The 15729-nt window shown below is 35.8% G+C and overlaps 3 protein-coding genes across 3 annotated transcripts; 2 read left to right on the top strand and 1 right to left on the bottom strand.

Annotated features, from left to right (window-relative positions):
• Positions 1 to 19: 19 nt before the first annotated feature.
• Positions 20 to 6903, top strand: LOC149035984 (ethanolaminephosphotransferase 1-like). The gene is made up of 9 exons (XM_089190244.1): positions 20 to 459; positions 548 to 616; positions 1834 to 2063; positions 2383 to 2605; positions 2886 to 2994; positions 3580 to 3628; positions 3823 to 4003; positions 4401 to 4583; positions 4942 to 6903. The coding sequence occupies exons 1-9, from the start codon at positions 322 to 324 to the stop codon at positions 4993 to 4995; spliced, it is 1236 nt and encodes a 411-aa protein (XP_089046370.1). The 5' UTR covers positions 20 to 321; the 3' UTR covers positions 4996 to 6903.
• Positions 5603 to 12500, bottom strand: LOC149035983 (sister chromatid cohesion protein DCC1-like). Its single transcript, XM_089190245.1, has 13 exons — positions 12062 to 12500; positions 11805 to 11963; positions 11528 to 11658; positions 10897 to 10934; positions 10548 to 10706; positions 10101 to 10191; positions 9622 to 9760; positions 9178 to 9239; positions 8668 to 8750; positions 8323 to 8400; positions 7963 to 8048; positions 7575 to 7637; positions 5603 to 7458 (listed from the first exon to the last, which is right to left on the bottom strand). Exons 1-13 carry the CDS (start codon positions 12076 to 12078, stop codon positions 7350 to 7352), a joined length of 1215 nt encoding a protein of 404 aa, XP_089046371.1. The 5' UTR covers positions 12079 to 12500; the 3' UTR covers positions 5603 to 7349.
• Positions 12044 to 15444, top strand: LOC149035982 (uridylate-specific endoribonuclease B-like). The gene is made up of 5 exons (XM_089190248.1): positions 12044 to 12175; positions 12718 to 12911; positions 13500 to 13734; positions 14263 to 14410; positions 14873 to 15444. The coding sequence occupies exons 1-5, from the start codon at positions 12162 to 12164 to the stop codon at positions 15122 to 15124; spliced, it is 843 nt and encodes a 280-aa protein (XP_089046374.1). The 5' UTR covers positions 12044 to 12161; the 3' UTR covers positions 15125 to 15444.
• Positions 15445 to 15729: the final 285 nt, after the last annotated feature.

The following is a 15729-nucleotide window of genomic DNA, read 5'->3' as shown; positions in this document are numbered from 1 at the left end:
TGCTGTATCTATGTAATGCGGACTCAGTTTAGGATTTCTTTGTAAATTTTATCGTAATCCACGGCGTTCATTAAACGTGAGACAAAAGAGGTATTTTCGATAAGGTTTCGCATATAGAATCCTCAAACACGTTGAAAAGTGTTTAGGAATAAAATTAGAGGGCGAAATAAGCCACTGAAGTGGAAATTTTCTGGACTCTAGGGAAACACGCGTGTTCACGCGTGTATTGTGGTGTGACCGGTGTGATGTGGTGTTAGGTCCCAGTTTCCAACTCAATCAATCAGCACATCCTGAAGTAGCTCAGCCTATGGGCAAGGGAAAATGCCACCTGATTCGAAAGATCTGCCCTCTTCAAAGGACAAGTCTCCTTCGGTTCATAGATTACATGCTACAGATCTAGACAGAATGAAGGGGATTTATCTTGGAGAAGAAGAACTTAGGGGCTTTGACAAATATAAGGTAACTCCCTTTTGATGCAGGCTTGTTGATCGACAGTTATCGTAAATCTGTTGCAATCTCATAACTTTTTGATCTCTCTTTAATTTAGTACAAATCAGAAGATACTTCACCTCTTTCAAACTACATAACTCATCCATTTTGGAATTTCGTCGTTGAGGTAGGCATTGGATTGTGGACAATGTGTTATTCCGTGGGGTTTTTGTTCGAGCAAGCATGAAAATACAGTTCTCTTATTTCACGCCGGTAATAAACAATGACAAATCAATTGGTTTTTAGAGCTCAAGGTTAGTATTGGTTTTTCATAAGGAATTAGTGACCTCAGATGGTGGAAATAAAAAAAAAGACAAGTCAATATTGTTGAAAGCAAATGATGGCATTCATGCTAATCTTTGCCATGGGGGGGAGTGGCATGTTTGCATAGTTAATCCTTAGGGGGGCTGGTCAGGGATGTTTGCTAACCTGTCAGCTGCTTCTAAATCTTGGGATTGTTTGTTAAACAAATGGTTATCTTTTTTGAACTTCATAATTTCTTTTTCAGTTATCTGGGAAATGATCTCCTTTGCTCAGTTGTAGTTTACTTATTATTGGCAGACATTTTGAAGGCATAATAAAATATTTTAGATCATATTCCCAAAAATATAAAACTGCAGTAAATTTTTGAAACTGGCATTTCCAATAGAGACCTTGAGTTGATGCTGAAATTTTCAAGTATAACTAGACAACTTCTCACATATGATATTTGAGCATTTTACACTGTGTCAATATTCCTTACATGAATTACGATCATTCTTGCCATTTGTCAACTTGTCTATAGACAACTCACCCACAGGTTAAGTAAATGTGCCCACATCCTTGGTCAACTCATTTGCTTTTCTTGACAACTTGCCCACCTCTTAGAGTTTAGATATAAAAAATGGCAAGACTTGTGTCAAACATTGATCATCATATCTGAAATCTTTAAGTGGCCATATTGAAAGAAGACTTGGGCAAGGTAGACAGGAAGGTGGGCGAGACTGACATTTGAACAAGCTGATTTTGAAATCTGAGCAAAACTCTCGATGATAACACATGCATGATATACTGAGTGTGAAAGGATTGTTTAGGTAAAGTCAGTTAGTCTCTTGTTGAAGATTAAAGAGTGGCAATGCATGAGAATGACTGATGTCAAATGATGTAGTTTCAATGCTATGTGCCCACAGAACAGTTAAATTTCTCACTGGATTGCTATCTTGTCAATTATAATCTCTATAAAAGGAAACATTTTTCTGGACTCCCCTTCATAATTATTACAGAAACTATAGACAGTACATAATCAGAATTTGTTACTATGTTATCATAAATGGGGTGACTGTGGTTTTTTCTGTTTTGTCTCAGTTTTTTCCCAGATGGCTTGCACCCAATGTGCTCACCTTCAGTGGCTGGTTGTCCCTGTTCATGATCTATGCTGTTACATGTTATTACGACCCCCACTTTACAGCAGCAGGTGAAAAGGACAAGAGTAAACAAATTCCATCAATATGGTGGCTTGTCTTTGCTGTGTTGCACTTTGCAGCTCACACCCTTGATGGTTGTGATGGCAAACAGGCTCGAAGAACAAGCAGCAGGTGAATTTAAAAAAATTTATAAAACAAATACAAACAGAGAACCTACACCAAACAAGAAAATTGACTTTTGTTTAGATTCTTGAGGAGATAATTTTTAAATCTTTGAGGATTTCAAGGTAATATTGATAGACCTTTCACAATGTTCTAAATGTCACTGTGGAGTTTTCCAAAATCAACTGTTACAAGTTTTTTTTAAAATTTTTTGTACATAAGAAATGTTTGATTTTCTTCTGGTATGTCTATTTCAGGGCAGTTATTTGATTATTGTGCAGCTATAGATCCATAATTGTATCATCAATCTTCTTCTATTCATTTTCAGCTCTCCACTGGGTGAATTGTTTGACCACGGTCTGGACAGTTCAGCAGCATTTCTTATTCCTATAAGTTTGTTTTCACTCTTTGGTCATGGCCCTCATAGTGTTACATTGTGGGAACTTTATCAACTGATGTTGGCCTGTTTGCTGGGATTTTACCTGGCTCATTGGGAAAAATACAACACCGGGACATTGTTCTTGCCATGGACTTATGATGCCAGTCAAATAGTGAGTTTTTTTTTACCGTGCTGTGGGCTTTAAGTTAGAGTCAACTGGGTGTCAGCTATGAGGAAATTATTTCTATGCCACACCCCACATAGCAAGTTGTTGGTGACAGAAAGTGGGTGGGGGAAATGCACTCATAAGTTTTTTTTCAATGAAAGCCATAATGAAGTTTATTTTTAACAGGTTGACAGTTGTTATGTAAAATGGTCATTGACCAGCAGACAACATTGGACTTCAAAGATAACTGAAAACTAATAACTAAATTTATTTTGACTTCTTGTAGGCAATTTCATTTGTGTACCTCCTAACATTTTATTTTGGAGTAGACATGTGGAAATTTCAAATAATAGAAGGTTTTCCTCTATGCTTCGTATTCCGTTTCACAGTTTATGGTATGTATTTGTCCTTAACATTATAATTGATTGTAGCACATTGCAGGTAGAATCATGCCTCAAGTTTTAAAAGGAGCCTTTGAAGTAGACCTTTAGCACTGATGAGATACATGAACTGAATAAAATACTTGTTTAGAGTATACAAAATAAGTGGTTTGCAAAATTTTTATGGCATGTTCACTGCTGAATCTGTATTTTCCCTTCCACTTCCTCATTGAAGCTAACAACAGTCAATTCCTTTTAGTTGCATGACCGTATATTTCTTGTGATGTTATTGTTACTGACTCCTGTTATCATGCATGGAGGTACTTTGAAAGATTTTTTTCAACTAGTCTGAAGTGATTTATTATACAGGGTTGTAAAAGAGATTCTTTTTTTGTGGGGGGTTTCTTACTGGTTTCTTACTGGGGGTTTACCTGTTTTGTTGTTGTTGTTGTTTTTTAATTAATTTCGAGTATCACTTTTCCCTGGAAAAGAAAGGGTTGAAAGCACCCTAGAACAAACCTCTTTATGCCAGTTGTAAATTTTTTTGAAAGTCTGGGCAACAGACAGGAACTAAATATGAGTTATTTATTGGTCTTCCAGGATCATCAATTGTACTCACTCTGGCAATGACATTGTACAATATGTACCAGTAAGTACATTTTTAATGTTGGAGCAGTTCTTGATCATGTGATGTAAAACCAATCCCAAAGTCATCATAATTGCTCATTAGAAAAAAGTGACATCTGAGTCAATCTTTTTAAGTCTCACTTGTTGATCTTTCCTGTGCTTCTGAGTTGGGCTAGATTGTGAATCCCTTAGCTAACCATGTTTTTCTTTCCATAGGGCTCGTGTTTCTAAGACAGACCGAGGTTTTTCATTATTTGAAGGACTTCTCCCTTTGTTGTCATTCTTTCTGATGATTTTCCTCTTCTACGCATGGGCCATTCTTTCTCCTGCCAACATCCTTGAAATCCAACCACGTCTATTTTTTACAGCTACTGGAATTGTGTTCTCTAATGTGACGGTAAGGTGCTTCACATGTAGTGGTTGAAAACTGTTACACTTCATTTCCGAAAGTGAGAGATGTTCTGCCTAATGTCTGGCACACTGGAGAATCAATTGAGAGGTCAATGTTGGTGGTATTCACACACTACATGCCCTTTTAAAACCCAATGTCCTTCTCCCCTGCCCAGTGATGCTGAAAGTCCCACACTGTATCTGAACTCTTGACCTTTTCATTTGTTACCCTTGTCAGCCAGACAAACTTTTAGTGGAGATATTAATATACACATAAATTGAAGTTTTTTGGCTCAAAGGTAGCAATACAGGTTAAATAACATTTTGTGATCATAGCCTTTTACCCCTTCTTTTTCAGTCTCAGTAACATTATTGATTTAATTTACACTGTCAATTTGTTTTAGTGCCGACTGATTGTGAGTACAATGACCAGCCAGAGATGCCAAGCTATCAATGCCATGTTACTTCCTCTGTTTGCCTTGACATTCATTGTACCTTTTACCAAATCAGTTGACATGGAGGTGGGAATTCTCAGTCTCTACACTGGGGTTGTAGCTATTTGTCACCTGCATTATGGAATTGTTTTGGTGAGTAGAAATTGTCACAGCTTGGTTATTAAAACTGGAAGAAGTAAAGCCTTGAGAATGTTTCACTGCCCTCTGAAAGATGTACTTGCAAGTGGAAAAATATCCTTTCTAGATGACTCAAAATGATTACCAGAAATTAAACACCAATAAGACTGTGAAATTAAACATCCACTTTCAAAAAAGTGGACTTTCCATGTGTCCTCTTATCTTTACCCTTACTAGTCAATGTCAGCAACCTCTAAATTGAAAATAAAATCTAAATTCATCATGCTTTTCCTATTTCTGCTCCATTTCTGCTTTCTCTCAATGTGTAACCACTTTCAATTTTTAACTTAGTAGTGTTTTCTTTTTACTTTAGGTTCGTGAACTGTGTAATCACCTCAACATCAGCTGTTTCTCTCTCACAAAATAGATGAGATAAATTGGAATTACGAACCTTACAAATACAACCTTATAAGATTTCCTGCATCTTCCCTGAGACATCCTTGTGGATTTCTATTCTCAGCTCAATTAGAGCTGAATACTGCTTTGTTGTACTGTAGAAATAATCTTTTGACAATGTGCAGGTGAGGTGGTCTCAGTATATATAATATTCATTAAGTAGGGATCCTAAACACAGACAAGTTAACATTAGAAGATACAACCCCCTACAAAAGTAATTGTCACATGACATTCATGCAACCACTTTTAAGGGAGTACTAGTACTGTAGAATTTACTGCAGTTTGCTACAATACCTTACTTTCTCAATTTGATGTTATACAATCACAGAAAACAAACTGAAAGTGGGGGGGGGGGGGAGAAAGTGAGGCTAAATGCAGATCAAGGAGCCACTAGAAGCAGCAGAGTAGATCAACATACTGTTCTGTTGAATTTTTTTCAAGAAGCAAAGTCTTGTTTCATATTTCTTGCACTTTTTCTTATTGCTTTCTTGTAAACCTTCTTAGAAAACTTCCTTTAAATCCTCATACAGCTATGTGTTACCTAGGGGAATTGTGACATCTCAAAGGCAGAAAAAAGCTTAAAATTATTGAATCATTTATTTGTTTGCAAGATACATGAACAGTAAAGAACAGGGTGCTAAACATTGCACTATTTCCAGCAGGATATAATTCAGTTATTTTATTGAAAATTCTTCCCAAAGCATGGTGAAAGGTGAAAATCTTCAGTTCTAAAGAGATACAGGTTATCTTTATAGCTATCCATTTACTAAAGGGAAAATTATTTCTTTTTAAATTTTTCCTTGATACCAAATCATTCATTTATTTAACATATATCTGTACAAAATTCTGTAAAAAATATGTATCTGGTAGACATAATTCTCAACTTATGAAATAGAACTGGGTGTAAGTAGTTTTTTGGGTAAATATAAGTTATCTTCATTCAACCCTTTAAATCCCAAGATCTGATAATTGATTCTCCCCTCTTGCTACTACACAATTTCACGGTAATAAGTTATGAGAGTTTGGTGTTAAATCAGCTTCAACCTGATAAGTTTGAGTATTCTCATTACCTATTTACTGCATATTGTATGGATATCACAGGGAGAGGTTACATGTTAATCATTTCTGGGATTTAAGGGTTAAAAAGTAGAAAAGAATGTGAAACAGATGTGCTATTATACAAGGCAATATAAAGAAAAGCAATTTTGTCTTTTTTCTGAAGTTAGCTTGCCTAGTTCTTTTTGGATTTATTGCATTATTCTCAAGCTGTTCTCCATTTAGTTGACTGTTCACTTTATAGATGGAGTGGATCTGTTCTGAGAACTGGCTTAACTGGTTCTGAACATGACCCTGTCCTGTGAGTCTTCTGCATAGACTACTTGTCAAATTCATGGTAGTTTCTAGTGTTGAATTTTGCTAATAGTAGTGCACATTTATCTCAAAGTTATTTCTAGCACAAAACAGCTTAGCTAATAATTAAAAGGATTAGAATTTTGTTTTGTTTTCTAGACACTAGCAAAAACCACATCTTTCAGTGTGGTTAGACCTGATAAATGGAGAGCAACCTTAAATTTCACTTCCATGGTCCCGTAAAGACCTCGCAATTAAACTGATCATCTGAAATGGATTTTCTTTGCATGAACTAGTTTAATTTGCTGCGAGTCAAATAAATGAGAGTTTTTATATATTAAATACTCTTGGTGCTAGTGGTAATTGTTACATCCTAACTCTTTAATAGAGTTCTGCCTATGATCAGGATCTTTTCATTTGAAAAAGTTACAGGATATTGTAAGATGTACAATTTGGTATTTCATTGATTCAAGGCAAATTTTGCAGTTAAAATTGTCAGTGGTAATAAAAGTTCTTGATCAAGGATTAACTTCAGTGTGTTTACTTTACTTTTCTCATACACACCCACAAAAATATCTCCAGCTGCATGAGTTAACCCTTCTGTTCAAGAGTGGCATAACATCAATTCTAAGTAGACTGTCCTTACAACAGTTCAGTTCTATAATGTTTCAGTTAATTTGCAATGTTTGTCTTAAGCACATCTTCAGTATTCAAGAGTTTTTAGCTTGAACCAAGGTAATAAAAGTTGTGTCAAATTAAAATGACAAAACTGACCAATCTTTTACAACAACCAAGGCTTTCAACACATCACAGTTATGAACTAGAGTCTAAGCTGTGATATTCTCTTTGCTAGTGTCTTAGTTTCCACTGTGTGAAGTATCTTCTGAAGTACTTGAGAGAAATGTTAAAACTGTGATCATTTCTGCATGTCAGAAAAGCTTCTAGTTCTAACCACAAAACTGCAATTGAATTTGCTCAGAGGGGCTTTTTCGAGTTATAGATCTTGACACCTGAGGCGTCCATTGAGGACCTAGAGTACTTCATAAGGAGAGCATTGAGTGACAGTCCAGGTGCCACCAGGTCTCTAAACAATAAGAAATATAAAGTAAAAACATTTAGTTGATATGACAAGGAATTTGCCAGATTTTTACAAGCATGCGTCTGTGCAACACACCCCCACACCTTCAATTGAAAACTAACCTTAAATAAGGCTGTATTTCATCAAATGTCCACTTTGCTCTCACTTTAAAAAGTTCACCAAACCTATAAGTAAACATTATTAACTTACATGTTGCTGACCCATGATGAAGAAACACTTTTAATAGTATAGATATATTTCACTGACTTCTTGTACCTTAGTTCATTAGAAACAAGAAGAATACAAGTCATTCTTTTATTCACAAACAAATTTTTAGCTTCATTTTTTGGGCCTCTTGACCTTGCCTCACTTGATAAAAGTTGACACACAATGAATGAACAAACCTATGAGCTGCAGAGTTTCATCTCAATAAAACATTACATTCTCTTAATTAACCAGTTACAAAAAAATATATAGCAAGTAGAAAAGAGGATTTAGCCGTCACCTTACCGTAATTCAGGGTCATTTGAAAGCTCAGAAGCAGGAAAATGCCATATGACTGGTGGGAGACTTTTCAAGTCCATCAAGGCAATACCCTGACAACAAAATAAATCTGATGACCACTACTGGATTGTTCACATATATTTTTGAGATATTATTGATATCTGACTCAGTCAACACATGTCCCCAGCTGAAATTTTTCATGTCTTTTGGCTTAAAATCTGTGTAAAGCTTCACCATCCCATCTTCGTGTTTTTTTTGGTTTCTTCTTTTCTGACCCTTTTGGTGTTTCTCTGCTCTAGCCATAGATATGTTGTGGTATGTGAGGTGCATAAAAGCTATTGTCAGGGACCTACATTGAATACTTACAGATAAGTGTTCAGACTTTGTGGTCATTCCCTCTGGAACACTTTGACACCAGGAATCCATAAATTCATTGTAATTAAACTAAGGAAAAGAGAAGAGTCATGATGTTGGAATAGAGCAATGCCTCTTTAAAACTGTAAAGGTTATCAATCTTTCACAGCTGGTTACACAAAAAATTACAGCAGAATGGTTACTGCTAGATAGGATACAATCTACATCTGATCAGAACACATGCATCTCCATATCTGCTAGAGATAACTTATTAATTAAACATGCACCAAAAATTTTATGGGGATCACCAAACTGGTCATCATTTTGCATCTTGCTAGAATTACATTATCTTTTTACCTTTCCAGCTTGTCTCAGGAGATATTCTGCATAAAATCTACAAATTTTGTCTTCTGAAAGTCTGTAGTGAATGGCATTGTCACCTAAAAGTAAAATAGCAGTTTGCAAGCAAATTTTTCTTAAATCTTTCTTTCTTAGTCTTCTTTACTTACTCTGAAAAAAAAAACATAGGGACCTGACCTGCTCAGCATATCAAAGTATGAAGGTAAGGTTAAGAATTGTGAACCTTGGGGCTCTTATTGCTGCATGGAGTTGGTGTCCACAAACAAAATGACCAGAAGTATTCCTAATCCTACTGGAAAGGTGCTGGAACTCAATTCCAAACCTCTTGACCTAAAGCGCAGCTCCAAAAGCACTATAGGCTGTTACATCCTTGATAAAATATTCTCTAGAGTAAATTTACTAGAACACAGAGAAGTAACTGCCACAGGAAAGGTCATACATGACTTGTAACGATGACAAATTATCATTATTAGAAATAAAAAAGTAAGAGCATGATAAAGAACTAACCTGAGTCAGTGTCCATACCTGTTATCTCACCATAACAATTGAGACAGTGCTCAAGAATGTTTCTATGAAAGAATTAATTCAGTTAAAAAAAATAGGAATGTTCTGTGAAACAGAACATGTAAATGACTTGATTCTCTATTTCCACGTGAAAGTGCTCCTCAAAATTCAAACCTATATTAAGTTTGTTTCTAAAAACTCTGCAAACTTATGAATAGTACTTCAGGACTAGCAACCAGTAGACTCTGCAAGCTAATGCACAGGGATTTTGATGACTCCTTAATTCAGTGCCCAACTCAAGATATAAACTGAGAAGATAATATACAAGTGAACGGACTGTGAAGCTTGATAACCAGTGACATCTACTTTCCAACCAAATCTGCATAATTCAAATCTTAAAGAAAACCCTGAACTATACTATAACCTTGCTGCTGTTTTATATCAAACCTTGGCTCAAGTTCCTCCAGTATATCACAGCATTCCTTCAATGGCACTGCTTCATAACTCCAGTCCATCTCTTCAAGTAAAGTCAAAATCCTTACTACAACTTTTTCTCTGTAATCTGCATCAAGCAGCCGCCAGTGCCCTTCAAAGAATAATATTGCTGACTTGGTTAAGACAATAAATTTCAATAAAGAAATAAAGTCTTCTTCCCATTAAATCAGGTCTCTAGATTGGTCAAATTCAAATTGATAATGTCAGTAAAGCTGACAATTACCTTGGGAATCCTAAAATGTTAGACCCTTTCACTGTTAAGAATTAGATATTATTTTTCCTATTCTAACCACACCAGTGGTCTCAGTAACAAACCTCAATACCTCAGCAATACATTTCTTGCAAGTAAGCCACCATAAAAAAAAAAAAATTTGTTTGTTACTTGCAGTTGTTGCATGGTGTCAAGAATGGTTTCAGCAGTTAAAACCCACCATTGATTTCTATAGCACCAATATTCCTTAATCCTTCACGAAGTTCAGATTCACTTGCTTGCACTAAAGAGAGTAGGTCTACAAAAGTGTACTGGAAAATTGAAAAAAAAATTAATATTCAGCTAATGCATAATTAAAATATACCTTGATTAAGTGACAAGGATGCATCTATGAGGAAAGGGATTGTCTTACATGCATCTACAAATTAAAATGTTGATCTCAAAGAACTTTGCAATGAAAAAAAGGTGGGCAGATGGTTTTCTCTCAAAAATGATGGCCAACAATTGTCTGCATTTCATTAAACCTTTCACTTCCAGGACCTAAATATGAATTCTCTTGTCTGTAACTATTCTCTACTTATAGTCTTAGCTTTGAGAATATGGAACCCAAATTGCACAAACCCCCCTTTTTACACCTGCCCTATCAATTTTTTCCTAAGTAACACACCACATCTTTCCTCTTTGTAATGTTGCCTTCTGTCTCATCATTGAGATCCACTTCATTTTCAGTTCCTTTATACAAAGTTTCAGCAAGCAGATGCCTAAGCCTTTCCAAACGTGGCCTACAATGTTTGACTTCAAAATATTTTGTGTGAGAACTGGCCACCTGTAAAACAAATGAACTAGCTTATCACATTGTGAATATCCTATCTTAAGAGTAAGGTTTTCAATAATGGTAAGTCTTAAAAGCCCACTGACTCATCACTACTGAAACAAATATTCTGCTTTGTTACACACTAGAATTTAAACTTCATACTTAGACATGTTTTCCTACCTTATAATTGTGATTTACTCACCTCTCGAAGAACCAATGGAGAAACTTCTGCCTTGAATTCTGCAATGCATAACATATGACCAAAGAATAAAATGAAAAAGAGAACCTGTAAATGCAAAATATCCCATAAAGATTAATTCAAATTCACAATACAATAACTGTTTAGGACATGAAATATCAAATTTTTAAATCAAAATAATTACTACAAACATACAGATTCTAGAAAGCAAAAAGCAATTTTCCTTCAATATGTGCAAATTGTCCAGACTGACTATTTCAAGCCACATGGGAATAAGCAATTAGGACATGAAATATCAAATTTCTAAATCAAAATAATTACTACAAACATACAGATTCTAGAAAGCAAAAGGCAATTTTTTCCTTCAATATATGCAAACTGTCCAGACTGACTATTTCAAGCCACATGGGAATAAGCAATAGTCAGATTTTCCTGGGTTATTAGCCCGAAACTTGCGGTAATTCAGATTTATCGCGTTGCACTCTTAATACCAAAATAGGGCTGTTAATCTTTACTTGATTAATCAAAATTTTTGATGGATTTTTGTTTCGTTAAGCTAAATATGGGTTCAGTGATGAAAAAAACACACACAAATTAGAGACAAGACAGGCAGTTAAAATACTACAAATGATACCTTCATCCTTGGATAGGCTGCACTGAGGAACTAAAAGAAGAGAGTTTGATGTATCAGCTAATCGCAGGTCAAAGGTTACTCTATCTGTACACAGGACAGCATCGTCTTCCTTGTCGCCTCTAATAACAACACTGTGGATATTCACACCAAAATATCACCAAATAATATATATAAATTCCGAGATATTTCATGTAACAGAAATAGGAGTAAGCTCTCGAATTGAACTTCACTTAACTCATGAAACCAAACTCCCAAGTAAATTAAACAAGTATCATACCTATTTCCAACCTGAAGGGTGTCAAGTAATCCTGGTGGAAGTTCTAAAAGTTGATATTTGTTAGTGTTGCAGGTGGAAGAGAAATACAGCACTTGTACAGGTCCTGTTCTGTTGACAAGGCCTGCAGCATCAGCCACACGGTTGACTTCTTCGAGGTTTCTGTGGAAAGTTAAGAAAGGGAGAGTAAGGGAGTGTGCGCTCAAAGAACTGGGAAATCATTGCGGAAACGATAGAAATTCGTAGATCTTTTCTCTTGCCTTGGTGCTCCCGCCATCTTGAAAGTTTTCCCGGGTTTTTTTTTCTAAATACACGAATACGAGGCACGTCCCAGTCTCCCTCGCTTTCAAACTTTCAAACATGGCTTCCAGACGGTGAGTATTACTTCACTCTTCTGTACATTTGATGCCTATTTTTCTTACTGCGCGCAATTCTTCTGTACACGAAACCTTATACATTCTGCAATGAAGTAGTCTAATGTTATAGGTACCATGAAAGAAATTTGTAAAGCCAAATCTCCATAATTTCAAACTGTTGATGAGTACGTGGCTTTCGACCGAAGGGTGGAACCCTAGTCACGAATTTTTCTAGGTTATTCCATGAGTTCTTTTCCGAACAATTTTGATAAAAAAATTATTGCTCATTGCTACAGAGGAAAAGATGGTGTACTTTGGAAAGAGATCGGTCTTAACTTTTTTTGATGCCTTGCGTGTTTCCTCTGGGTGTTTTAATTAGTGTGTAGATCTTGTACGTGATCCGTTTTAATTAGGTGCTTACCGCTTTGACCCGTTAGAAACTACATGGGTAAGGTGATGGAAGATGAATGAAAAAATGATTTTTTTAAATAGCTGTTACAATTTTATTCAATATTTTTTAAATCTTCTTTTACCTTTTTAATAATTTCCTTCAATCATAGCTTTAACCCTCATCCCGAACTATCTTCATTATGCCAGAGATTGTGGGATGCTGATGAAAATCGTCTTGAACCAGGAGTTGATTACGAAATCGATCCTCAAGGCAAAACCCGCTACCATTCACGTGAAGATCGTGCCAGGGATCCTCTCTTTACTTTTGTTAAAGAAGAAGTTTTTCAGCGTGTCACATTTAGAAGTAAGAATTTGTGATAAAGTGAAACCTTGATCTTGAGAAATAATACAGTTATTTTATTGATCAGAATTTAGCATATCTGCAAATTCTGGCTGCTTTTGTCTTTCTTGTTGTGTTCCTTTGTGACATGGGTTATTTGAGTTTGTTTTTTAAAAATTTCAGATCAATTTGCATGCTTTTTTTTCCTCAATGTCACAAATTTTTGAAGCTAAACAAGTTCAAAATTTTACATGGTCTATTTAACTTAAGTAACAGCAGGTCAAACCAGTGAGAAAATTGGTGTTACTTGATGACAGGTGCATTTTTTCTAATAGACCTGGATTATTTTGTTGTTGTTTTTTTTGTTTTTGCTTCTAGATATTGGGCAAAACATTTTATTTCTCAGGATATGATTGAGTAAGTGGAAAACTGTCTGGAAAAGCTATTAAATGGGTTTAATCAGAGATGATCTGGCATTCCATACAACAAGAGTAGCAATGCTTTAAGTTGCTTTTTGTTAGAGAGACTGCAAGAAGTTTCAGCAGTAATGGATCATCAGTCATGCTAATTTTTTATAGCCAAAAAGTCAAACTTAAGTCTGTTTTTGCTTAGGATTCATAGCTTTACTGGACAACTATGAAAGTGAAGGTGGACAGGGAGAAGTTGTCACTCCACACGAAATTAAAGAAAACCAGTGTTTCATTGATGCTATTATGGAAACTGAGCCAATGAAAATTGCCCATGAATACCTGGCTGACAAAGGTCTTATGCCTAAAGACAGAGGACAGTTTAAGAGAGAACTTTACAAGATTTGGTTTCAGATGTTCCAAAGAACAAAGGGAGTAAGGTGTGTTAGAAAAGATGTATTGTAGAGTTCACTTGTATTGAAGATACTCAACATACTAGTAATATTAATAATCTAGGACATAATTTAGGCAGGATGTTCCTAAAAAGGTGTCTGGCACAAACATCCCACCAAAATATGGAGGCATGTCAGGATGCTTTGCTGTTATGAATTATTAATTTTCCACAACAAAGAAGGTGTCTCACGCTCTTAGGAAACCTCCTTGGCTATACCTTGGAGGGTTATAAGATGACAGAGTGTTGTCACTGTGCATGTATCCTGCCAAATGGTTGGTTTGATCAGCATTTTAAGCTGATGTAATGCTTTTCAGGCATTTGTTTACTGAAAAAGTAGGAAACACCTATTGAAAAAAATAACATAAATTAATGAGATGTTTATGATATGGATTCCCATAATGACATCTCAAAGAAAATGATGAATTGAGTGACAATGGTCAGTGCAAAAGGTGTGAAGATCAGAGTTTCTTGATCAGGTCATTTGTGTACATGTAACATTGAAAATTCCTTCTAGGAAATTGGACTCTTCTGGATTTGAACATGTCTTTGTGGGTGAGACAAGAAACAAGGCTGAAGTAATTGGATTCCACAACTGGATACAGTTCTACTTACAAGAGAAACGAGGCTTTGTTGACTACAAAGGCTTTTTCCCTAGTCGAAGGGTAAGCTTGGCAATAAGGTCCATCTTCAGATATAATACATTCTTTGAGTTAAATGCTTCACATGTATCCTAGGACTCCACCCTTTGGCCATATGCTTCTTTTCTTTTCTTTTTCTTTCTTTCATTCTTTTCCATTTTCTATTCAAACTTCATGTCAAGAGGGCTGTGTTAAAGCCTAAGCAGGTCATAATGTTGGGTCCATGGGCAAGGCACTTCATTCCTTCTTCGTCCACCTTTGTGTAAAAATGAGTGCCTGTCAGGGAAACTTAACAAAATGCTGAGGGTTAAACATCTCATTCAGGGGAGAGTTGCAGTTAGTCTTTTCACTTAGCACTACCTCTAGTGTCGCCTATTTCTATAGAATCTCAGTGAGTTTCACCCATGAGAGGAAGAGCATAGACTTAAGAGACAGTTTTTACAGTCAGGACTGACACAATCATGCATTGTTTCTATTTAAAAACAGAAGCGGCATGTTAGCGCTGAAGAGGAGAGTAAAAACCAGCTTATCACAATTCAGTTTAGTTGGAAAGGTGATGTGAAGCCAATCGGCAGTAGTTTTATTGGCACCAGTCCTGAATTTGAGATGGCATTGTACACTGTTTGTTACCTGGCAGGAGAAGGAGAAGATGTACAAGTAGAGATTGATGATTATGATGTTACTGTTAAAGCACATCACATGGGACCATACATGGGAAGCTGTTATCCACAATGTTGACAATACTGACACTTGTATTACCTGGTCATTATGAATTTGATCAATTTGAAATAAGCATATCAAAAACATGTGGCACTATTCAATATCAGAGAATTTACTTACAAATAATAAATGTGGGGAAACTTTGAGGGTCTAGTTTTGTAGCAATTATAATATATTCCAAGAATTTCATTGAAGCAATTCAATGGCGTATTTTCCTAAAAAGTAAAAAAGATTGAACTTGTTCATTCAATAACTAGGAGTGTTAATGTAGACCATGTTTCTGTATCTTGTGTATTTCCTATCTAGGACTTGTGAGATTAAACAGAAACTTTAGTACATGTTCTACCTGCTTTTTTCTTTCAAATGTTGGTAAATGCAGATTAACAGCCAGGATTTGTACTTTGTACTACTCTGCACAATGGTTTGAACTCAAACTCATAACTTCCATATTGCGAGTCCGACCGACCTGCTTAGCATTCGACGACGCTTTCTCCTTATTCATTTGTGTGAGTTTTTCTCTCTCAAATCTTCTTGTTCCTGGTGAACATGAATGAAGACTTTAACAATTACCCAACCGCAACTTAAATTTTAGGCGTGGCCAAATCTCTATGGTTAGGTTCTAT

This window comes from Pocillopora damicornis, chromosome 12 (genome assembly GCF_964200805.1).
Source record: "Pocillopora damicornis chromosome 12, jaPocDami1.2, whole genome shotgun sequence".
Lineage (NCBI taxonomy): Eukaryota > Metazoa > Cnidaria > Anthozoa > Scleractinia > Pocilloporidae > Pocillopora > Pocillopora damicornis.
Note: the sequence above shows the minus strand (reverse complement) of the source record. Positions and strands in the feature narration are given on the sequence as shown.